At 37.7% G+C, this 22,531-nt stretch overlaps 1 protein-coding gene across 1 annotated transcript in view; it reads left to right on the top strand.

Annotated features, from left to right (window-relative positions):
* LOC105299391 (microtubule-associated serine/threonine-protein kinase 4-like) overlaps positions 1–20,818 on the top strand; it is a 200,682-nt gene extending 179,864 nt beyond the window's left edge. Inside the window, exons 3-5 of the mRNA XM_011371099.1 lie at positions 11,052–11,176; positions 17,552–17,697; positions 20,791–20,818. Coding sequence (XP_011369401.1) covers positions 11,052–11,176; positions 17,552–17,697; positions 20,791–20,818 — 299 coding nt within the window. The remainder of the gene's footprint in view (positions 1–11,051; positions 11,177–17,551; positions 17,698–20,790) is intronic.
* The last annotated feature ends 1,713 nt before the right edge of the window (positions 20,819–22,531 follow it).

Here is a 22,531-nt window from a genome sequence, read left to right as displayed (position 1 = left end):
AAAATCAAAGCCAGAGTGACGATGTTCTAAGTATCAAGTTTAAGGCCACCGAGTCTTATCCATTACTGTTATTGTTATAAGACAAACAACTGAACCAAATTTGAATATTCTTCCAGATGGTGTGGAACTACACAATGGAAAAATATGAGCCCTGGGAAAAATATAAATGAGAGATAGAATGGAAAGTTAACATGCACAGACATAACTGTGATTTTATAAAAGTTCCATAGGTTCTGTGTACGGGGTGTGATGTGAGGCTGCAAATACAGATTATTTATGGTCCCAGCTGACATGGAGTTTACAATGTAGAGGAGCACGTTGTGTACAGAAATAAATGGCGCTCTGTGCACATGCAGCCCCATAGCAGCAGATGGTGTAATGGGGGAAGGGAAGACCAGGGGCACCCCTGGTTGTGGATTTACTGCCAACGATGCCAAGACTGGTAAAGCTTCCTGGACATGGACCTGAACCTCCACTGAACACAAACTGTATGTTCAACACCATGCTGAGCACCCAATGTGTGTTACCTAGAGGTTTGGAAATGGAACCTCAGAGAGGGAATACAATTTATCCAGGGACCCCTAGCTGATAATTGGTGAAACTGGGATATAAACCTGTGTCTGACTGATTTCCCACTAGGTGCTCCCAAGTCCACTTGGTGAATGGTATGAGAACCAGTTATTCCTAAAGTGCCATGTGCTGGAGAGAATTTGATCTAGTTTGAGCAGGACACCAAAGAGGAATGCCTTGGCCAGGAAGAGTTGATGAGCAATGGAAAGTAGAGAGGATAAGAAGTCACTGTTTATTGCTGACCTTCTATTTGCCAGCTGGTTTAAGAGACTCTCTGTTTACATTCCAAATTAGTCTTCACAATCACCCCATGAGGTTGGTCCTTCATCTCCATTTTACAGAATGTTTATGGGAAATCGAGGCTTAGAAGGTTACGTAGCCTGACCAAGGACACACAGCTACTACATGGTAGTAGTCAGGCTCTGAATTTTGGAACTGGACCTTGTGACTGTGGCCAAATGATATCAGACTTGAATCCAGTAGTTCCATTTCATGAGTTTAAAAACTAACCTTATTTCCAGGATCCAGAGTGGGCAGCAATCATGTTAGATAGAATGAAATTTTGGAAAGGATTGGACTAACTGGGCTGAGAAGTCCAAGTATGACAGGGAAGGAGGAGATGGCTTTTACTCATTTGATTATTATTTTTGAAGAGCACAAGAAAGGTAGAGAGGAGGCAGATGGAGAGGAAGGCGAAAGAGGAAGAGAGAACCAGGAGCCAACAAGTAGTTTAACAGCTGCTCCATATATCTGCAACTGACTGAGAAAAAATGGTTCTATTTATTTGCCGTTTCCTTCCATATATCTTCCCAACAGCATTCATCAATATCTGTCATTTCCCAGGGGGTTTAGAGATGTCTAGCAATTCATTCTGCTGAATTATATTTCAATACGCGGATGGAGGGAGCCAGATTGCAGATGTTAACTCTGACCTGTGCCCAGCGTCGCTTAGATACCACCACCACCCCACTCCTGGGTGTCCTCACTCAGGCAGACATTCCAAGCGATACTGCTTGGTGTCACATTCTTGTTACCATGTTCTCATTAGAGTAGGCTCTATTTAACACTTCTTTAAAAATCAATTTTAAGTTGTCGCATTAGCCTTTGGTCTATACAGCTGGAGCTTAGGGCCAAACCATTATGTATTTTTTTTGGTAAGAATTTCAAATCCAGAGAATTACCATCTGAAGGGAGGCTACCTTGGTGATCTAGGTGGTCAGGGGTTGCTGGCCAGGGCTGGGTCTCATTGCAGAATGGGAGAATTTGCCGGGTGTTGGTACACTGAAAGGAAGCCATGTGAGTACTGATAATAATAGAAACACTGAAGCCTACTAAGCTCTATTTCATGTATTCACTCGTTTGACTCTAACATCTTCCCTTATTAGAATTTGACTGAAGGTGGTAATCTTGGTGAATGAGAAGAAATGCTTCTTCTTTAAGAACAAGTTAAGGGAAAACAAAAGAAAGGTCAAATATTTTTCTCTGTAAGTATGGATTCAAATTGTTTCCATTTAAATATATACCTGTGTGTTGGCATTTTTGCCTTTTTATCATAAAATGGCCAGAGTAACAGGGTGGCTATCTGTGACTGAGGGTGGAGAGACCATTGCTCCTTTGAATCATGTTTGCACGTTACCCATACCAAAAGTTACTTTTGATTTAATGCTGCAGCTACAGTGAACAGTGGTGGCAGCAGCCTGAGATAATACTCCATAGCCACGGGGTTTATCCATAGGCTTTGATTCCTGTAGTGTAGGTGTGTGCATTATTATTTTTCCATAGTCTCTAGCTCTCTCATGGTGTGGCATTGGGCTTGAGTGACTCCTTGAAACATTTATCATGTACCCACTCAGTCTGGGCTTTTCCTAAACTCTTATCTTCTTTTACCTGCTCTGCTTGCAACAAGCCTCCTTTTAAAGCAACCCCCCCCCCCCCCCCCCCCGCCCGCCCCGCAACTTTGTCACCAGGCCCTTGTGGCTGGTAATGTTGCCTTGCCAGTCTATGTTACAAATAGAATGCTGATGATAAGTGAAATTGGGTGTCTCTAGTGGATTTGAGTCTTGTAGCAAAACAGGAGTTCAGAGACTGCTGCATTGGGCGGTTAATTTGATGCAGACCTTGATGCCTCATTGGCATCGCCGTGCACTGACTACAAACCTCCCAAAAGACACACGTGCTCTCTCCCTTCAGCTTTTGGTTTCCTTGGGAACTGGACATTTCTGACAAGTAGGCAGTGATATCTTCAAGGTCTTAGGGTCAAAGCAATATTTTGGATTTTTCTTATGTGAGTAAACACACACCATCTTTTTTTTTTGAAGGCTAGAATAGCAGCTCACTATAGGAGTCAGTGAACTTCAGCATTCTCTGGTCACAGGTCTGTTGGTTTCTCAAATTATATTTATGCCATTAAGAAGAATGATTTAGCAGCATTGTCGATGCTGTCTAGGTATAGTTATTCTTTTGCAGTGAAGACAAGAAATTGGAAGTCAGTCACCCATGTGAGAGGGAAGATGAAAGAAATCATGTCTCTATGTGGTAGTAGAATAGCTGAAGATGAATAAAGGGAGGCTATAATTGCCCATAAGTACGACAGTCTCTACGATGAGAGGGCCAGTGTTTAGGAGTGAGCAATGGGCCATAGGAGAGGAATATCTTGATGATGATAGAGTACACTTGACGGTGATGGCTGCTGACTCATGGATTCTGCCTAGATTCAGCCAGTGACATCATGATTTTTGACCTTTCTCCATGGAGAAATCTTAAAAAACACTCAGTTTCTCTGACTTGTAAATGATTTGAAGGGCTTAAATTATTAAGTACAATTTGTAAAAGTAGGTGCTAATATAGTTTAATGTGAGTGACTCCTTTTGGACAACAAATGGAACTCCCTTATTTTTTCCTCTGGAAAGTGCAGTGTTTTGGCTAAGCAAGGGAGGATGGTTTGTGTGTGTGTGTGTGTGTGTGTGTGTGTGTGTGTGTGTGTACATGCACGTGTGCATACACTTGGTAAAATATACAAAAGAAAATTTATCATTTTAACCATTTTAAATGTATAATTCAGTGGCACTAAGTACATTTACATTGTTATGCAACCAACTGAAACTTAATACCCATTAAATAATAATTCCTTTTTCCCTCCCTCCCCAGCCACCAGTAAATACTTATACTTTCTGTCTCAATGAATTTGACTATTCCAGGAACCTCATGCAATATTTGTGGAATCATACAATATTTGTCCTTTTGTGTCTGAGTTATTTCATTTAGCATGTCTTTAAAGGTTCATCCATGTTGTAGCATGTGTCAGAACTTCCTTTTAAGGGCTGAATTATATTCCGTCATATATATTTACCACATTTTGTTTTTCCATTCATCCATCGATGAACATTTGGGTTGTTCCCACCTTTTGGCTATTGTGAATAATGCTGCTATGAACATGAGTGTACGAATATCTGTCTGAGTCACTGCTTTCAACTTTTGTATGTATAACCACAAGTGGAATTAAGCAAGGGAATTAAACAAGTGGAATTAAGTAAGCATTGAAGATTAAAATGGCAAGATGTTTCTACTTCCATTTTAGTGGTAGATGTGAACTTTCTGGGGGCTACTGGGAGAGCGTCAGTAGCTGCTCAGGTTAGCAGCAGCCTGGTAGTTGAAAGGTGAAGATATAAGATGAGCGATGTGAACACATGGCCCCATATTCCCGTTGATGGCACTAGCACAGTGCTAGCTTCCCATTATTCTTTTTGTCCCCATCCCCTTCACCTCTGTAATGGCATCCCCATTCCCCTCCCCTCCATTACGTGGCTCCCCCATCTCACCAAACCCTTGAAAGTAACACATAGCCCATCTCAGCTTCCCTTTGTTCCTGGTTGGTACCTTTTCCCCAAGTTCTTATGTATAATTGAGCATTAGAAGCCATATCTAAAGATTGCTTTGTGATGTAGTTACTAGGCTTTATTTTCCCTTTGATGTCTAGTTTGCACTCCAAGAGAAATAACCCAAGATATAAGTCCGGACTGACTACTAAATCTATGTTGCACTTCAGGTGATGTGGAACTTTTTTTTACTGGAAGCTTTTAAATCTAGTCAGGTATCATTATTCCTTGATAGTAAAGTATGTCTCCAGGGGCTATATTTAATTCTTTATATAGTCGTTCTGCTAAAGTTATTGCTGATCTGATATTTTCCTACTTTGGAGGGATACTTCAAGCTTTGGGGTGCTCTGAAAGTATGGCCATATCTCATGTTTGAAAGCATGCACTTATGGAGGTCTTACTTCTTGTTCTCAGAACTCAGAATGGAAACAAAGAGAGCACATTTCAGACTAGAGACCACACGTAGCCTAGATAGAACCAAGGCAACATCTGGGTCTCTGCTTGGTAATCTACTTCTTTTTATATATAACCTTAAAAGGCTCTAGATCTTCCCACTCTCTCTGTTAAGTAGAGGCCCTGCAACAAAAAAGAGGTGAAGGGTTAAAGAAGTACAAATTAGTAGTTGATAGATGGTCATGGGGATGGGGAGCATGGCATAGGCAATGCAGTCAGCAGTAATGTAATGACTAGGTGGAGAGCCAGAGGGGTGCTAGGGTAATTGGGGGGATCATTTCATAAATTATATAAGTGTCTAACCAATGTATTATATATATACTTGAAACTAATAAAAATAAAATGTTAAAAAAAAGAACATGAAAAAACAAACAAACAATAACAAACAGTAAACAAGCCTATTCGAATGACTCATACCTCTGTGGTTGAAGCTTGACAAGTTTTTGTATCACTCTGGCCAAACAATTCCAGCTTCCATGTGGACTTCTATTTGTTGTCTCTAAATTTCTAGTTATGTCAATAGCAAACACTTAAGAAAAGTTTTAATAAACATACTAGAATTTTAGAAATGTGTTTCTGAAGAGCACAGAGCCAATCAAAGTTCCAGTTGTAAGAACAAGTTTGATTCAGTATTAAAATATAGCAGCCAGATTGCTAGGCAAGCTCACCTCTCATACAACAAATTGGGAATGGTATTATCCATTAATTTCCACCCTGTGTGGCTGAATAATGCGGATGACAGATGCTAATTTTCTTAAATCGTAGGCAGCAAATGATGCATGAATACAACAGCAACACACTTTTTTAGAGGCTCTCAGTAGTCATCAGGAAGCGAATTTATATAAAGTTTGATATAATCACTACTAACTGGCACAATGGTAGTGCTTTCTAATGACTGTCTTAAATCCATCTGGTGTCCTCTTCTCCCTATTAATACTAATGGGGGTCTAGGCAGGAAAAAAGTGTTTCACGTGTTGTGCTAACAGACCCTCCAGTTTGTAACATTTATGTGATTCCTCAGGACAAGACTCATGCAAGAATAATATCATCTAGAATTTCACCCATGACAGTATTACAAACATTTCATTGTGTATGTGTATACATATGTCCTCATTGGATTACTTTTTCCGGTGGTTTAACAAAATTTTATTTCTTGCTCACCTTATAATTCATTGTGTGTCAGGTAGCTCTTTATATTTCTTTTCTTTTTCTTTTTTCTTTTATGATTTACATTTATTGAATGTTTCTTGTGTAATGTATTTTCATTTTTGATTTTCAAACCCCCCCCCCCCTAAGTTTACCTCTATTTTATAGCCGAGGACCTGAGGCTTGGAGGAGCTCAAGAATAAGTGATGAAATCAGGTTTTGGAGGCAGAACTGGTACTCAGCAGTCTGACTCTAAAGTCAACAATAACTAGGTCAATTGATTTTTACCATTATTGGTGAGGACCTTTATGTATAGTTGGGTGGGCTAAGTTCAAAAACTTAGTTCAAACTTAGTTCAAAAATGGATCTATTATTGAACATCAAAACATCTCCTTTTGGGTTTGGGTCTGTTGAAGTCACAAAAGAATCGAAGGCTGATAAAGTCTTTCCTTGACCAAACACTACCCAGGCTCCTCTGAGCCCTCTTTCTCCTCTAGTCCTCAACCTTGGCCATTAAAGACTTGAACAGTCACATCATTTCTAACAGCTCAAAGCAACATCCTCAGGATGACCCTAGCTCCCGTAAAGTGCCTGCCTGAGAAAACTCAAGGCTGCCAAAAATATTTACCATTTGTGCTGGCCAACAGATAGGGTCTCTGACTCCCAGTCTGTGTTGGAGGGTAGAATCCTATCTTTGATAATTGTCAGCCAGCAAACAGACTAATCCTTTGTAATTTTTCACTTCTCTGCCTTTCCTAAGCCCCCCACCTTGTGTCCTGCCCTACTCCTTCCTTCCCTTAAAACACCTGCTTACTTTTGTACAAATCAAAGGTAAATTCAGTTCACGCTGGATTCTTTTTCCTTATTGCAGTTGTTATTACTGAGTAAAATCTATCCATACCACTTTGAGTAGTGTCTGGCTTTGTTTATCTTTGACAAGGCATGCCTATGGTCTTGTTACCAAGATTAGACTCACGCAAGAGATAGCAACAAATGAAATGTATGTGGTAGTGTTAGACTGAATGATTTCGGAGGAGATGATGGCATGCATGTCCTGTTAATAGTGGTCTCTGCTTGCTTTAAACAGTTCTGTGAGATCTAAAGAGACTGAAGTGTTTTAGTGTGGTTCGGAGGGTATGGAGAGAGAAGTGGCTCTGGTTACTTGCGTTCCCTCTCCCCTAGCACTTGTTCTGGATCTGTCCAGAGTCTGATTTCCCACACGAAGCATGCCCAGGTTCGTTGAGCCAGGGTCCTACATCATGAATTTCCTGCACTGAGGATTTATTCAGGCACTCTCCTTGCTTCTGTTCTGCCCTCTCACTGGCAGAAAGGGAGGTTTTCCCAGTCAGGGCTGCCATGACTTTCATGTTGGGATTATGATGAAGGTGTTCCCATGGCTCCTTTCTATTCCCACTCTCCATGGAACCTCTCCCTGGGCTTCTTGCTTCCCCACCCAGACCCTTTGGCGAGCCCCACCATCACCCAGGCCCTTCTCTGATATGGCTTTAGGAACTACCATTCTGAAGGGTGGAAGCAATGTACTTCCAGCTGGTTTGCTGTGTTAGAGTATGGAGCACTTTTTTTTTTTTTTGATAGGAATCATTAAAAGCAATATTATGTAATATATATACAGAGATTAATAGAGAATAACTGCATATACCTGTCAGCCAGCTTTATCAAAACTTAATATTTGCCACATTCTTCAGATACATTAGAAAAACTTAATATTAAATTTATTAAAACCCCAAATGAAAACTTAATTTTTTAAGCTTTTAAATTCAACTAACAGGCTCCATTATTCCCTGCAGATAATTTTTAAAATAATAAAATATTATAGCATATTTCTCCCTGGACGTATTCCCCATTTTACCTGCCAGAGATAACTACAGTTCTGAGTTTGCTATTTATCCTTTCCATGAAGAAATACTAGTCTTTATTGTACTATTATTCAATATTTTTCTTTATTTCTTTTGTGTTCTAGCCTAAGAACCCATTATCATGTTTTATTTTGTTGCTGTGGTGAAGGGAGATGCATTGATGGAGTTATAAAGTTCTTATAATATGAGTAGTGGTAGTATATTGACAGTTTTCATTGACAGTCCCAGGTTGAGTGTCTTATGTGTATTATCTCATTTAATCTTATCCACTTTCATTTTCCATCTTTTCAGAGGGTCTCTCTTTTGCGATCTCTCTGTCTCTGTACATATATGTTTTACTTTCTTATAAAGGTGGAATCATTCTGTCTTATAACTTTTTTTTACAAGCATATGTGATGAATATATTCTTGTGATAGGATTTGGGCTTCAGAGTAAGAGTCCTGGTTTTGCCCAATTATCAGCTATGTGCTTTTGTCTAATTATGTAAACTCTCTGGGCTTTAAATTGGAGATAATATTACTTGGGTATCCCATAGGGTTGTTAAGATGTTTAACTGCATATCAGTCAACAAACGTTTATTGAGCTATTACTAAACATTAAGCACTGTGCTAGGTACTGGGGATACAGAAGTGAATACCTATTTCTTCATCTCAGGGGGATTATAGGGAGATAGTCTCATAATTATTTTCCACTAAAAGAGAAAAAAGACTGATTTATAGACTTCTTTGGTGACTTAAAATGTTTGCCCTTTAAATTTTTCTATGATTACATTGACTTCTTCAAGTGTTTTCCATATCTGTCCTTACTTTAATGTGAAGCATCTGGGACAGAACAATGGCGAGGCTGGAGTACATTCTCTCCATCATATAAACTTTGACATCATGTAGCTTCTATGCCTCCTATTAGGCCTCTCTCTGAAACACGAACAAAGAAAATACAAAAATAAAATACAGTAAAAGACAGAAGAAGGACTAGAAAAAACATCTATGATTTTCGATTACCGGAAGTTGATGTATTTTTAGCAAGTGGTGTCCTTCAAAGAGTGAGAGGAATCATTTACTCATATAACACTGATGTTAGCATTCCTAAATGCAGTCTATAATTTTCCTGTTCTTCTTTATTAATATCATATTTTTAGGCCAAAAGGCAGCAGATTTCCCAAAGCCCCTCTTAGTCCAGGTTTAGTTCATGTTTCAAAATAAGGCAAAGAAAGAATATAAAAATTCTAGACTTTAAAAGTAACATATCATTCACAAGCATATATTGGCATATTTTTGAGATAATGATCAGAACCACAGAGTATAATTATATTTGAATTTTCAGTGATAGAGTTTATATTTTAATTAATCAGTATTTGCTATATTTATTTGCTTTTAATAGATCATAATCTATTATGTGGGGTTGAGGGAGCACATGACAAAAATCACTATGATTCCATTTTTGCAAGAAAATATAGGTTACAGTGAAAAAAGCTGGAAGAAAATCACTAAAATGTTGTTGACGGTTTTCCTACTTGTGAGTGAAAAGAAACCAAACCCAAGCAAAAAAGATAATTTTCATTTTTACTACTGTTCTGGCTAAATAATTAACACTGACTGAGTGCTTTACTTATAAAATCCTCTAATCCCCTCAACGTTACATAGTTGATCCTGTCATCTTCATTTTAGAAACGGAAAAGTTAAGGCCAAGAGAGGCTGACTAACTTCCTTCCCCAATGTCACTCAGCTACAGGCTAAGATCTCAAAAGCAGATCTAATTTTCTTTAGAGTCTGAGCTTTCAGTATATAAGAGATGAAAGAGCAATTTTGACAAAATAAGAAGCCATTTTTCCCTTTTCAATTAAAAAACATTCGGATTAAAGCATTAGACCTCTTAACACGGATAATTAATGGAAGCTACCTCTAGCTCCTATACTTTGATAGTGCTCGTTGTTAGCATGCATACTAGAAGTCAACTAGTTAATATATTAACTATTGTAATATGCTTCTGAAGTGTGTGCCTGAGGTAAGAGAGTGGGACTCTTTGACAAAGAGCAGATCTATTGGGGAAACTCCAAGGAACAGATGTCTCACCTCTGCTCTAGGGCCACCAGCCACACCTGTGGCTGCAATCCCTCATGATTCTGAGAGCTATGAAACTGGAGTCCCCATACATGCAGCCTTTGGAAGAGATTCTGTGGGTTGCCTGCCATCTTTTGTTGTCTTTTTGTGTTTTCTGGGAAAGAAGTACCCACTTGTTCTTTCATCATTCAACGAATAGTTAATGAGCACCTACTATGGCCAGTCATTGTGCTAGTATTGGGGCATAGCAGGCAAAAGTCAAACATGGTCTCTGCTGTAACGGAGCTTCATTACTATATAAATATGCATATCCACCCTAACTTCCTGAAGTCAAAAAGCCTTATTTTTTGTGCTTTGATAACTAGTCTAGCCTATGTACTAAGGAGTAATACAGTATGAATTGGTTCAGTTCTTTGACTTTCAAAGGCATACACATATATATTAGAGTTCAAGGTTGATGTAAATTGCTCAGTGAACCTAGACTGACATTGATGTCTTGATTTATGCAAATGGATACAATTATGTGTTCTGTGGATGCGGTTGGATGACCAACCAGTGCATTAGAGGGAGAACCTGGGAAGAAGAGAGGCACCAGCCCCATCTCAACTCGAAAGAATTTCAGCTCTTCCTTTTTGGTCATATCCACTTTGTAGACTCTTTTCTAGTTAAATCCTGGATCACTTTCCATATTAGACATTTTAAAAGTATGTTCGTAAATGCACATATTGATTTCTATGATACTGAGAATGTATTGTGTATTAATACACATCCTCAGCACGTTCCTGTGGAATAGGCCAAAGTAATGAGACATTTCATCCTGCCTTGGCTGAAAACTACAGATGCTGGAGATGAAGAGATTTTCTTGAGTTTATGTGGGAAATTGGGATCACGACTTGCGATCCTATCTCTTGATTGTGTTAAAACGATTTGTCTCCTGTTGCTGTTAATAACTGTAATTACAGAGTATGGCAGAAGTAGTACAGAAGGATGAACAAGAAAGGATCTGCCATTTCTACGGAAGAGCTTCTGTTCTGCCTGCCCTTACACTGTCTTCTCTTTAATCTCAACAGGGAGGTACCTCCTTCCAACTCCGGTGGCGGGGCAGGCCTGGTCGGCCTCAGCGGAGACGTCCAACCTCGTGCGAATGCGCAACCAGGCCCTGGGCCAGTCGGCGCCCTCACTCACGGCCAGCCTGGTGAGTGTCCGGGGCTGTCTGCTGTGGGTTGGGTATGAGCCATCTTGCCATCTCTCTAGAGACTATTTTAAGTTTATTGAGTTTAACTAGATTTAAATTTGCCCACATTTAACATTAAGCACAGATTTGGCAATGTGAAATTCCTTCCTTTCAGTGTGCTAATTTTTCCAAGTCCTCTTTAACCGAATTTGGAGTATTTCTGTCACCTTGGCTGTTTCCACTCTTCCCTTAAAAAAAAAAAGTTTCTAAGCTTTTTTTGTTTTAATTTCTTATTTAAAAATAAATTAAAACTAACAGAAAAGTTGCCAGAATAAGAAAAATACATAGAATGCCAATTTATCCTTTACCTATATTCAACTATTAACCTCTTGCCCAACTTGCTTTGTCATTTACTTTCTCTCTCTGTGTATATATACATGTATATACATATATATGTACACATGCACATAATTTTTTGAACAATTTGAGAGTAATTTGTATTTATCGTAGCCTTTCGTTATCACAGTTATCAACTTCAGTAAATTCATGGCTGATACAAGTCTTTCATCAACTCTGCCATCTGTATTTCAATTTTATCAATTGGCTCAGTGATGTCCTCTATAGCACTTTCCCTCCTCCAACACAGAATCCAATCTAGGGTCATTGATTGAATTTGTTATATCTATTTAGTCTCCTTTAATCTGGAACCTTTCCATAGTCTTCCTTTGCCTTTTTGACACTGATATTTTTGAATACTGTATAGCCCCCACCCATGTTCTTTAATGAAATAGTTTTCATATTACTTGTGTCTTATATGTCTGATATTTCATCATGGTGAGATCTGAGTTTTTGCATTCCAGGCCAGAATATGATATTGGTGATGTGGTGTCCTCTTAGTGTGTGCCATTTGCAGGCTCATGATGTCCATCTGACCCTCATTATGATGTTAATTTTTTTCACCTAGTCAAAGTGTTGACCAGTTTCTCCACTATAGTTAGACTTCTTCTCTTGTAATCAATAGCATTCTATGGGGAGGTCATTTCAGGCAGTGCAAACGTACTTCTCCTCATCAAAAATTTCCCCTAGATTTCCATGACGATGTGATTCCTGCCTGGACCCTTCTTATTATAGAAACGATCATTTTAAATGGTCATCATTCCAGCTCCAGCACTGTCTTCACATTTACCAGTTGGCACACAGTATAAATATTTGTGTGTTTGTTAGCAGCACGGACTCCTACATTTCTTTTTTACTTTAACCTTTATTTTTAACCATGATGCTTACTAGAATTTTGTTTTCAAGTGGGCCCATTACTTCTCTACTTTAACCTTTGGTATAGCCTTAAAGTCTGTACAAGTTATTTTTGCATTGGTGGTATGAGAATAGCTTTATAAACATTTTACTGGTGATGATACAAATAACGTATAAGTCAGTGCATTATGATGCCTTATAATTTTATGCATTGGTAATACATTATGTTGGATATTTGGGAATTATTCAGTAATGCAGAGGGATACGATTTAGGTCTAGCCCGTTTTCCTGCTTTTGTCATTAGGTAGCTGTATAAACTTCAGCAAGTCATTTAGTTTCTCAGATTTTATCACCTCATCTGCAACTGCATGATGAAAGCTATACGCAGTCTCTGGAATTCAGTTTTGGAATTCCCTGATTCTACTTTCTGAATAATAAAGATTCTGAATGTACTGAATAATTATCCCTAAAAAGTTTCTTTCATGATATTTTATGACTTCAAAATTGACTATGATCTTTAAGCCAAAATTCATCTTTTTCCTCTCATGAAAATTTCAGGACTTATTTTTAAAGGTGCAGTTAAAGTGATGGTAGTTAACATTTTCCTCCATCTCATCCCCAAGTTCAAAGTTACTTTTTCTTCTTGGGGAATTGTATTAAAAGCTTATGTTACTGTATGCATTAACTTTTTAAGAAAAGGGGAAAATTCCTCACAATTAGTGATTAAAAAAAAAAACAGAAGTGCTTTTGGAGCTACTGCTATATTATTTTTAACACTTAAATAGCAATCTTGTATGTTTACTGTGAAGAAAATCATTCCAATTAAAGCAACACTGTCACAAAGTAATAGATCTTATTATCTAATAATGATAATCACATTCTCAACACAGAAATTGATTTATTCATTATTGATAAAACACATGTCAAATGACCTAAGGTATTTGGGAATAAGATAGAAAAATAAGGAGGACTGTTAATAGAAAATGCAAGAATAATCCCCCAGATCAGTCCAATGGCATTCCTATCAAAGAGTCACTTAAATTATTATCTTATCCACCCCGCACATTTTTATAATGTTTGCTTAAGAGCAAAACTAGAGAAAATGCTAAAATACCATAGAAAGCAAACTTAAAATAGTACCTAGCACATAACAAGTCTCAAATGTTAGCAGTATTAATACTTCTGTTATTATCATGGGTAAGCTAGAGTACAGAAGCCAGACTGTGATTCACCTTTCACTACTAGACAGCGAAGGTTTAAAATGTGACCTTCACCATATATTTCCTTCAGAGATTTCATTCCTTCCTGTTTGTAGTCAAAGGAAAACTATTTGTGGGCTATTAGAGTATTCTGTCCTACGCTTTCTGTTGTATTCAGAGCAGCTGGAGGAGGGCTGCCAGGCAGAGCAGCATCTTGATTTCCTCATTGTTCTGCTGCAGTTGGCCCAGGTTTCTACACCACATTCTTTGTGTCAATGTGTCAGTACATGTTAATGACTTTTCTTGCTTTTTGGACTTTTTGAAGAATTGTTAAAGTTAGTGTTTCTTGTTTCTTGGATTGAATTACATCTAATTTATCTCTGTTGATTACAACTAACAGATGGGATAGAGAATGAATGATGCAGAAGAGGTAGAAACATACCTATTAGAACTTTCTTTTCTTCTTCTCTTCCTCCTCCTCTTTCCTTTTCCTTATAAACAAGCTGATGTTTCTGGAGATGCGTTGTACAATAGAACATGCTTCACTCTGGCTCTCTCTCCTGGCCACTATCCTCACCCTTGTCATCCCTGTCTTAGAGCTGTAGGTCACACTTTCTTGTGACTCTCCTTAGCATGTATCACGGCATGCCTTTGTTTTAGTTCTTTGTGTTTATGTCTAATAATCCCCTGTTAGACTGCAAGCTCCTTCAGGGCAGAATTCCTGTCTGATCTGACTTTTTACTTCATTGTTCCTAGCACTACACCTCTCATGCAGGAGGCATTCAATAAATAATATTGGTGGACTGAATAATTATTCCTGGAAAGTGACAGATTCCTTTAGTTGCAAGGCAAGAGTGATGGTATGATTCTGTATGCTGAAATGTGTGGCCTAATAAGATCATCCATCTCAAACCTCTTTGGTTTTGCTGTTCAGTGTGCATCTTACAATTGCGATTAACCTTAAAAGTCCATGTAATGGGCCAAATCTCATTTAGTTCCACATCAGCCACTCAAAAAAAAATATGGTGACAAAATTATGAAGAGATTACAGTGTCCACATTCAAGGAAATTTTATTAATCTGCCTGTATGCAGTCATATAGTCACATAGCTTTAAATAGTGTGTTGATTCACTGAAGAAATAAGTTGAAGTGAAAAGTGTGGAAAAATTGGAAAATTAGGGATAAAGCAGTTTATGTCCAAATGATTGTATTTCAAGTTGATATAACAGAATTTCATGTTCAACACAACATACATTTTAGACAAGTATAGACCTTCAACCTGAGAGGTACTCATATGTTAGTAGGATATAAATGAAAGCCCCATGGTTTGGTCGGTATGAGTTTTTGTAAATGCATAACCTGTAGTGATTTAAATGCCATAGGCAAGCTTGAAGGTAATGCTAACTACCTTCTCAAGGAGGAGATTAATTCCTAGCCCGAAGTATCTAGTTTTCTTTGGCAATGCTAAATGTAGTTGTGCTCCCTTTCTCAGACACATTGGGCATTTCAGATAAATGACATGTTGCCAATTCATCCTAAGTAGCCTGGTAGCTGGCAGAATACATGCTCAGCCAGTGTCTGCCTGCTGGGACACCAGCCGGGAGTGCTGATGAAGTGTCAGATGTATACTTCGTATACATTAATCTGAAGAGGGGAAAACTCATTTCCCCATTTGCTTCCTCCATCTTTCTGTCCCTCCTCACACACATGGGTAGTTAATCAAAGAAGTCAAAGTCATCAAAAGCAGGGGGATTTATACAGATGCTGCTTTCTGGCAAGAAAGATGGAAATTTCTGGAGGCAAAAGCAGGACCAGTGGTGACTTATTTTTCTGTAGGAAAATAGGGTTGTATGCCTCGATGGTTAAAGTTTAGAAATGGTATATGTGGCCATCGCAAGAAACATTCACTTCTTTAGTACTTTGGAGTAATGGAGGGTAGAAGCACAGTAAAAATTAGTTTCCAGTATTTTTCTCCAATTTTCTGTTTTGATTTGAATCTTGAGACTTACCTGTTTTGTTATGTGAACATGCCTGCCACATTCTTTCTTATTGAGGTCTTCCTCGACCACCCTGTTTGAAACTGTTCCCCACCCTTCATGCCACACTTGCCCTAATTCATTCACTTTTCTCTATAACTGTATCTCCTTTCAATGTACTACATGCTTTGCTTATTATATATCTTTTATTACTCTAATGGAAAATTCACCAGGGTGGAGATGTTTTTTTCTGTTTACCAGATATTTCCTCAGGGTCTACAATAGTGCCTGGCACGTAGTAGGTTCTCAATGAAGACTTGCTAATGCATAAGTAGATATATTTTATTTCTGTACATTTTTAGTGCCTTAGAATGAACTCCTATTTATTTATTTATTTATTTATTGTTGTTTTAATCTGTGATTAACTTTTTAAGTTTGTATTATTTAGCACATTGAAGAAGCTATTCTTCAAGCCAGGAGCAGTTAACTGTGCAAACTGTATTCAGGAATTTGACTGTAGTTATTCAGTTGGAGAACAGGAATGAGCGGGGAAAGCAATGTGGTTAAGAAATCAGCACTAGTTTCTACTAGTTAGTGGTGAAAGCCTCAGTTTCTTCATCTGTGGAGTGGGACTAGTGGTCGTAGTAACCTCATAAGGTTATTGTGAGGATTGAGTGAACTCTTGTCCAGTACTTAGCACAGTGCCGTCACCCAAGAAATGCTGGTGTCAGTGTTCCTGGAGTTGGTAGGAAAAATATTTCTTGGGGATTGTCAACCAGGCTTAGCTGACATGGTATTATCAGAAGGGAGGGAAATAAGCATTTTCCTCTCAGATCTTTTGATTTGAGGTAGTAGTTTAGCCTTTTTGACCTTACCTGCTTGCTTGATGGTGGACCAACTTTGTTTGTTTGTTTCTCATTTTCACTCAAAATTCACTAACTCAATAATCTGGAAGATATTGTTCTAGAATAGTTAGCTTTTGAAGGGGGGTAGTCTTTTATATATTGTTTTTCAACTTTTAATATTAGGTTAAGCGGTATAATTTTATGTTTCTTCAGTGGCCCTCTTTTGACATTGTATCCATTTCTTTTAATGAAAAAATTATGTTTCATGATGTACTATAAATATTAAAACCAAACTATTTAAACTGTAATATATTCAAAGAGACTAATGAATATTCATCTTTTCCATTTGCAAAAATTGCGTTATGAAGAGTCAGGGAAAATTCACTAAATGTATGCAAAAGTGCATTTTTTCCTTTTTAATTCATTCAGAATGTACTGACATAATGTCACCATTTATTTAGGGTACAGACTTTATTTGCAGTCACTTAATATTATATCAATACTTCATTAGCCTTATAGCTCAAAAACAAAAACCTGAGCCGAAGTTCAATTAGTTAACTCAGAGCATACCTGTTAAATATTGATGTAGGAGCAATTTGAATGCCCTTGGATAAATTGCTTAACAAAAGTTGTAGAATACAACTATGAATTAGCATTTTTTCCTTAGCCGTTATTACTCAATTGAAAGGCTGTATAATATTCCAATGTATGGATTTCTTACAATATATTAAACTATTTCCCACTGTAGATTATTTCTAAGTTTTTCTTCTTGCAAATAATGGTTATAAGCAGGCATTTAATAAGTCCTTGTTCGCTTAATTATTTTTTCAGGGTAGATTCTTGGAGTGGGATTACTGCGGCAAAGGATATGAGGATTATGGAGGTTGTCCATATTTTTGCTAGAGTGTTTCTAGAAATGCTGTACAAATTTATACTTCCACATATGGAGAAAGTACATCTCACTACATTCTGGCCAGCAGTCAATATTGTCTTCTAAAAAAAAAAAGAAAAGAAAAACCTACTTTGCTAGTTTGTTAGGTGAAAACTAATTACTTTTTAAAATTTATTTTTTATTTTCAGTGAAGTTAATATAGTAATTGGACACATTGAACTCTTACTCCAAAGCCCCCGGATAAAGCAAATATGAAATTAGGGGTGTCCAAGCTTCCTCCTACAACTTCTTCCTTCCGTTCCCTAAATCAGCTTACCATACCAACTGCGGTAACCTCTACTGCTCTCAGGATACAAGAAGTGCTGAGTGTGATTACAATGTATGTAGCTGAAGGCATTACTCTACAGCTCAGAATTTTTTTCATCTGGAAAGAACTAATCTCAATTGTGAAATAGTGCCTTCAGCTGTGGACATTATAATCAGAGTCTCAGGGGCGCTTGTATTCCAGGAGTAATACATCTCCTAGTTATTACCCTCTGAGCTAGGTTCTGTTTATAGTGAAGGGATGAATTTTCATAACTCAGTGCTGAAATAGCGATAGGGAGCCCTGAGCAGATTATTATAGGTCAGGCCTAATCCATGAAGATAAATCTCATTATAGGCTCACCTGGGCTCATCTACAGAGTAGCTGGTTTAACATGAGTCTGTAAATCAAAGATCAGCTTAAAAACAAACTATAAAATCCTCACTTTAACCTAACTACTGCCTCTGTGAAGAGATACTCTAAATGTGCATCCTTACTCTAAACATGCTGAAGTGCCATGAGAATAATTAGCAAGAAAACATATGAAGTACATTGTGATTCAGTTTATGAATCAATGAAGAACTATTTATTTAGAGGGAGAGATTTTTTTTTTTTTTAAAGAATTTCCATTTAGAAGTAGTCACTTAAAACTTCCCATCCTAGTTTTCTCATTCTTACAGTTTACAAAGATTAAAACATATTTATTACCTTATGTGTGGTAATGGGGTGCCTAGATGGATTGGTCAAGTGTGTACTTCTTGCTTATTAAATGCATTTGAGAATGAGTGAAGTGAATGGTGCCCATAAAATTCTATGGGATGTAAAAAGAAGAGATGCATGCCGTCTTTTAATTGTTTACTATTATAGAGGAGAGGAAAACGAATTTATAACTGCAATACCGTGTGTGTGTGTGTGTGTGTGTGTGTGTGTGTGTGTGTGTGTGTGTGCGTTAAAGCTTAGGTTTCATTTATGACCCATTTACCCAACTGGTGGGCCTATGTGGGAGCTGGCTAACCTGTTCACCAGGCATTACGAGATAATTCGTGGAGTGGTAAGTGCTGGCACCTCAGCTGTCTTATTCTTCTCTGAGTCTTTAGCATTGAGGGCAGTGCCTGGTACACATTTGGTACTTGGATATTGGTCGTTTACTAACAAACGAGGAGTTCTTGATTCAAAATTTCAATAGTTTTCTGAGGCTCCTGTTGTTATACTTCCTGGAGCCCAGACTAGTTGAATGGTTGGGATATCAATGATTTGATTGGGTTGTGAATCTGGGGAGATGAGATAAAGTTGGTGAAGCAGTCACGGCTGCCATCGTGGAAGTGTTCCTTGGTATACTGATGAATAGGTGCCCCTCTGGTGGACTCCTGGTTTGACACAGCTTGTCCTTTCTGGTGTCCTTTTGCCTCCATGGTAAAATCTCAGCCCTTGCCTATTTGCTACCTTACTGTCAAAAAGATTCTGCAGCTCAGGAGAAACCAAGATACCCATGGTAATTAGACAGTGGTTTGTGGGAGGGAAGGTATTAGGATGTAACCTTTCCTTTCTTGGGAAAAATGAAAATTATTACTTTAATTCATAGGCTTCTTAGATTTCCTCGTTATTATGGGTCTTGAAAAGCCAGCACACTTCAATACCTTATTCCTCTAGATTTACTTTGGTGGTTAGTGGAATGAATAGTGCTGGTAATTGTAACTTTTCCTTGTTCGTTGGTACCCGAAGTATTTAGTGTTAGATTCTGAATCAGTGCATTGCTCATTTTGCTCATTTATCAGTTAATTGACTGTATTAATGAAGTCCCTATTATGCAACTAATATTAAAACCTACATGGAAAAGATGTGACATGTGTCTTGCTTTCTAAGGAGCTTCTAAGCTAGTTGAAATAAGACTTCTGAGAAATCAGAGAGCAAAGTAGAAGATAATAATATGGTGGTTAGTTTACAGCTGTGAGAATTTATAGACATAGAAGAATAACATGGACTGCAGGTTTCTGAAAAGTTTTGGGTAGGCAAGCTTCAACAAATAGTAGTACTATGTACATTAGTGGAATGGGTTGGGATGGTAGATAAAGGTGGATAGTCATGTTTCTTCTTAACGTGATGTTTCTAGAATAGTCAGGGAGGCAAAGGTTCATGGATATCAGTGATAGATGGCTTTTGACTTAATCTTGAACCCTGGAAGACTACCATCTTTCTCTCTATTTGAAAGAAGAATGTCTTCATAAGAGGTGGATGGGGAACCTTTAAGTGCTCAATCCACTGATTCTTTTTCATTTAGGCAATCTCCCACATGGAAAGCCTGGTATCTTCAGATATTTTAGCCAAAAGGAAATAAAGTTTTGTTTTCTGTTAGAGTCAGTGATGAAATGTTAATAAAGGCTTACTGGATTGTGAGATTTTCTTCGTGATCTGACACTTTGTTTTTAATGGAAGAATGAAACAGTGTAGCAGGTCTAATTTAGCTATTTTTGATATGCTGAATCCTTTCTTTTATTGTTCAGGGCACACAGCCTCCATTTAAAGAAAAAAAACAATGGGTACTAAGTAGTGGAGAGTATTTGCATACAAATAATATGCAAAGGCATAAAGCCCTTGCTTAAGTTTTGGTAATTCTGACTTCACACTAAGGCTGATCCTCATTGCCCTGCAAGCTTGCTTCCTAAGAGCTCCAGCTTCTGTTACTTCTTTCTTTTACCTGTTTTTTCTTTGTTTCTGTACCTTTATTTCTATCAAAGATGATCCACTACTAAAACTTTAATGGTTCTCTGAATGGTGTATATCTTAACAATCTAAGAATCTATGATACTGCATTATTTGTACTGTAGAAATCTTCATTCACTAAGTAATAACTGGACTTTAACATGTCATAGACTAATATGTATAACCCAAGAAAATAGGGGTATACAGTTATCTTCTAGAACTCCTGTGAAATATGTCTTCATTGCATGAAATCAACTTTTTTTTTTTTTTCATTATAGATGCCTCCTGCTTTGCTTATACAGGTGCCCTTAGTTAGGTATGTTTATTTTTTTCCTTGTTTGTATAAGTGTAAGTCATTTAGTCAGTTGTTTTTGAGAGTTTTGGGGGTTCCTAGGCACAAGCAGTGATAAGTTTTAGCCTGATAAATAATATGAGCTAGCGATATAATTTTGTCCCCCCTTTTTATAGTTCTGATCAAAAAGATATTAAACTTTAAGGAACTTTTGTGTTTTCTCCACTTGCGGGAAAACATCCATTCTCTTGACAGATACACTTGAAGGTTTGTATCTTTAAGTGACTCTAAAGTTTGTAAAATAACTTGGGCAGCAGTGAACCACCTACCATTCCCCAAAGGGCATCAGATTCCTCTTATTATGTCCTTCCTTGTTCTGGAAAGGAAATATATTTCTATACAACTCCCTACTTTTTGCCTGGACAATGCCTGTGTGTACTTTAACACATGTACTTCTCTTCCAGAAATCCTTCCCACTTATCTTTGTCCACCCTCACCCCAAGCTGGGTCATATGACCCTCCTTTGAATCAGACATATCTGAACTAAAGCATTTATCACATGGTCCTGGAATATCGCTTTGCTTGCCTCGCGCCCTCTTCTCTCCTTATCTCTAAATGGTCTGATTACCTAAAGAGCTCAGGAAGATGATCTGTAGCCGATGAAGATGTGAGACTAGAATATTTCATCGGGTGGGATCTTAGAAATGTCACTGGATGAATTATCATGAGCTTATATTAGGTTGTGCCCATAGCACCTCTGTACATTTTAATTGACCTTTGAGAGCCTTGCTTCTCAAAATGAATCTTGGGATTGGAGAACTTTATGGCTGGAGCAAACCTCCAGTCACCCCTCTCCCTTTGCCTAGAGAGATTGTGTGCTGCAGTGGCCTTTATCTAAATTGTGATCATATTTTTTATAAGTACTTGATTTAGAATTTAATTATTATAGACAGTCTAGAGTAATTTTTAAGAGCCTTGGCTAGAATCTGGACTTTACCACTGACTAGATGTGTGACCTTGACCAAGGAACATAACCTCTGAAAATGGGATTATTAAATGGCACCTATCTTACTTGGTTATTGCTAGAATCATGTAAGGCACTTGGAACCCATATAGGAAGAGCACAGTAATGTTAACTGTTGTTACCTTGTTCAAGAGTAGTAAGCAGATATAGTTATTAAACCATGGAACTTTAGTTTTATTAAATGAATATCTGAAGCGTATGGTTTAAAGAACTGATGAAGTTGGCCTTGTAAACATAAGCTTCTCTATGATTATTTTCAGATAACTGCAGGTCTACTACGTTTCCTGTAGGAGAATTTGTAGGGCATGAAATTTGTTTGAAATTAAAAGTTATGGGGAAAGGATAATGTGGTATTTTCAACATGAAGTAAACTTTTAGAGTTGATGTCATTACATAATAAAAAATAAAAAGGCGACTGGAAAAAAGATACCCTAATTCCTTTCTTTTCATTCCTCTTGTTGGATTATACAAAACACTCTCAGAATCCTGATTCAGGAGTCTTCTTTTTGTATCAAATATATGACTTGCTTTCTTTTGAAATGGCATTTTATATACCACTTATCACAGTGCCTATGTATTTGGAATGTTAGAATACTAACATCTGTTTTACTGAAAATATTCATATCGCCATCCTTTTTTGCCATTGCCAAATTTTGCTGTTGTTTGGCCAGGTGTAACAAAGTTATAAGATGCCCGTTGGACCTCTGTCATTTTTGCTAGCTCACCCTGTTAGCAAAACATTTTTGAGTATGCATCTCTAATATGTGAATATATTTAAAGATGATTTACATGTACTTAGAGGCGGTATTAAAAGATATTTCTACAGACAGAGAACATTTACTGTAGGTTTCAACAGGGGCCTAGAGGTAGCTCTGTTTGCCAGGTGTTAACCA

Source organism: Pteropus vampyrus, unplaced genomic scaffold (assembly GCF_000151845.1).
Source record: "Pteropus vampyrus isolate Shadow unplaced genomic scaffold, Pvam_2.0 Scaffold182, whole genome shotgun sequence".
NCBI classification, from domain to species: domain Eukaryota; kingdom Metazoa; phylum Chordata; class Mammalia; order Chiroptera; family Pteropodidae; genus Pteropus; species Pteropus vampyrus.
Note: the sequence above shows the minus strand (reverse complement) of the source record. Positions and strands in the feature narration are given on the sequence as shown.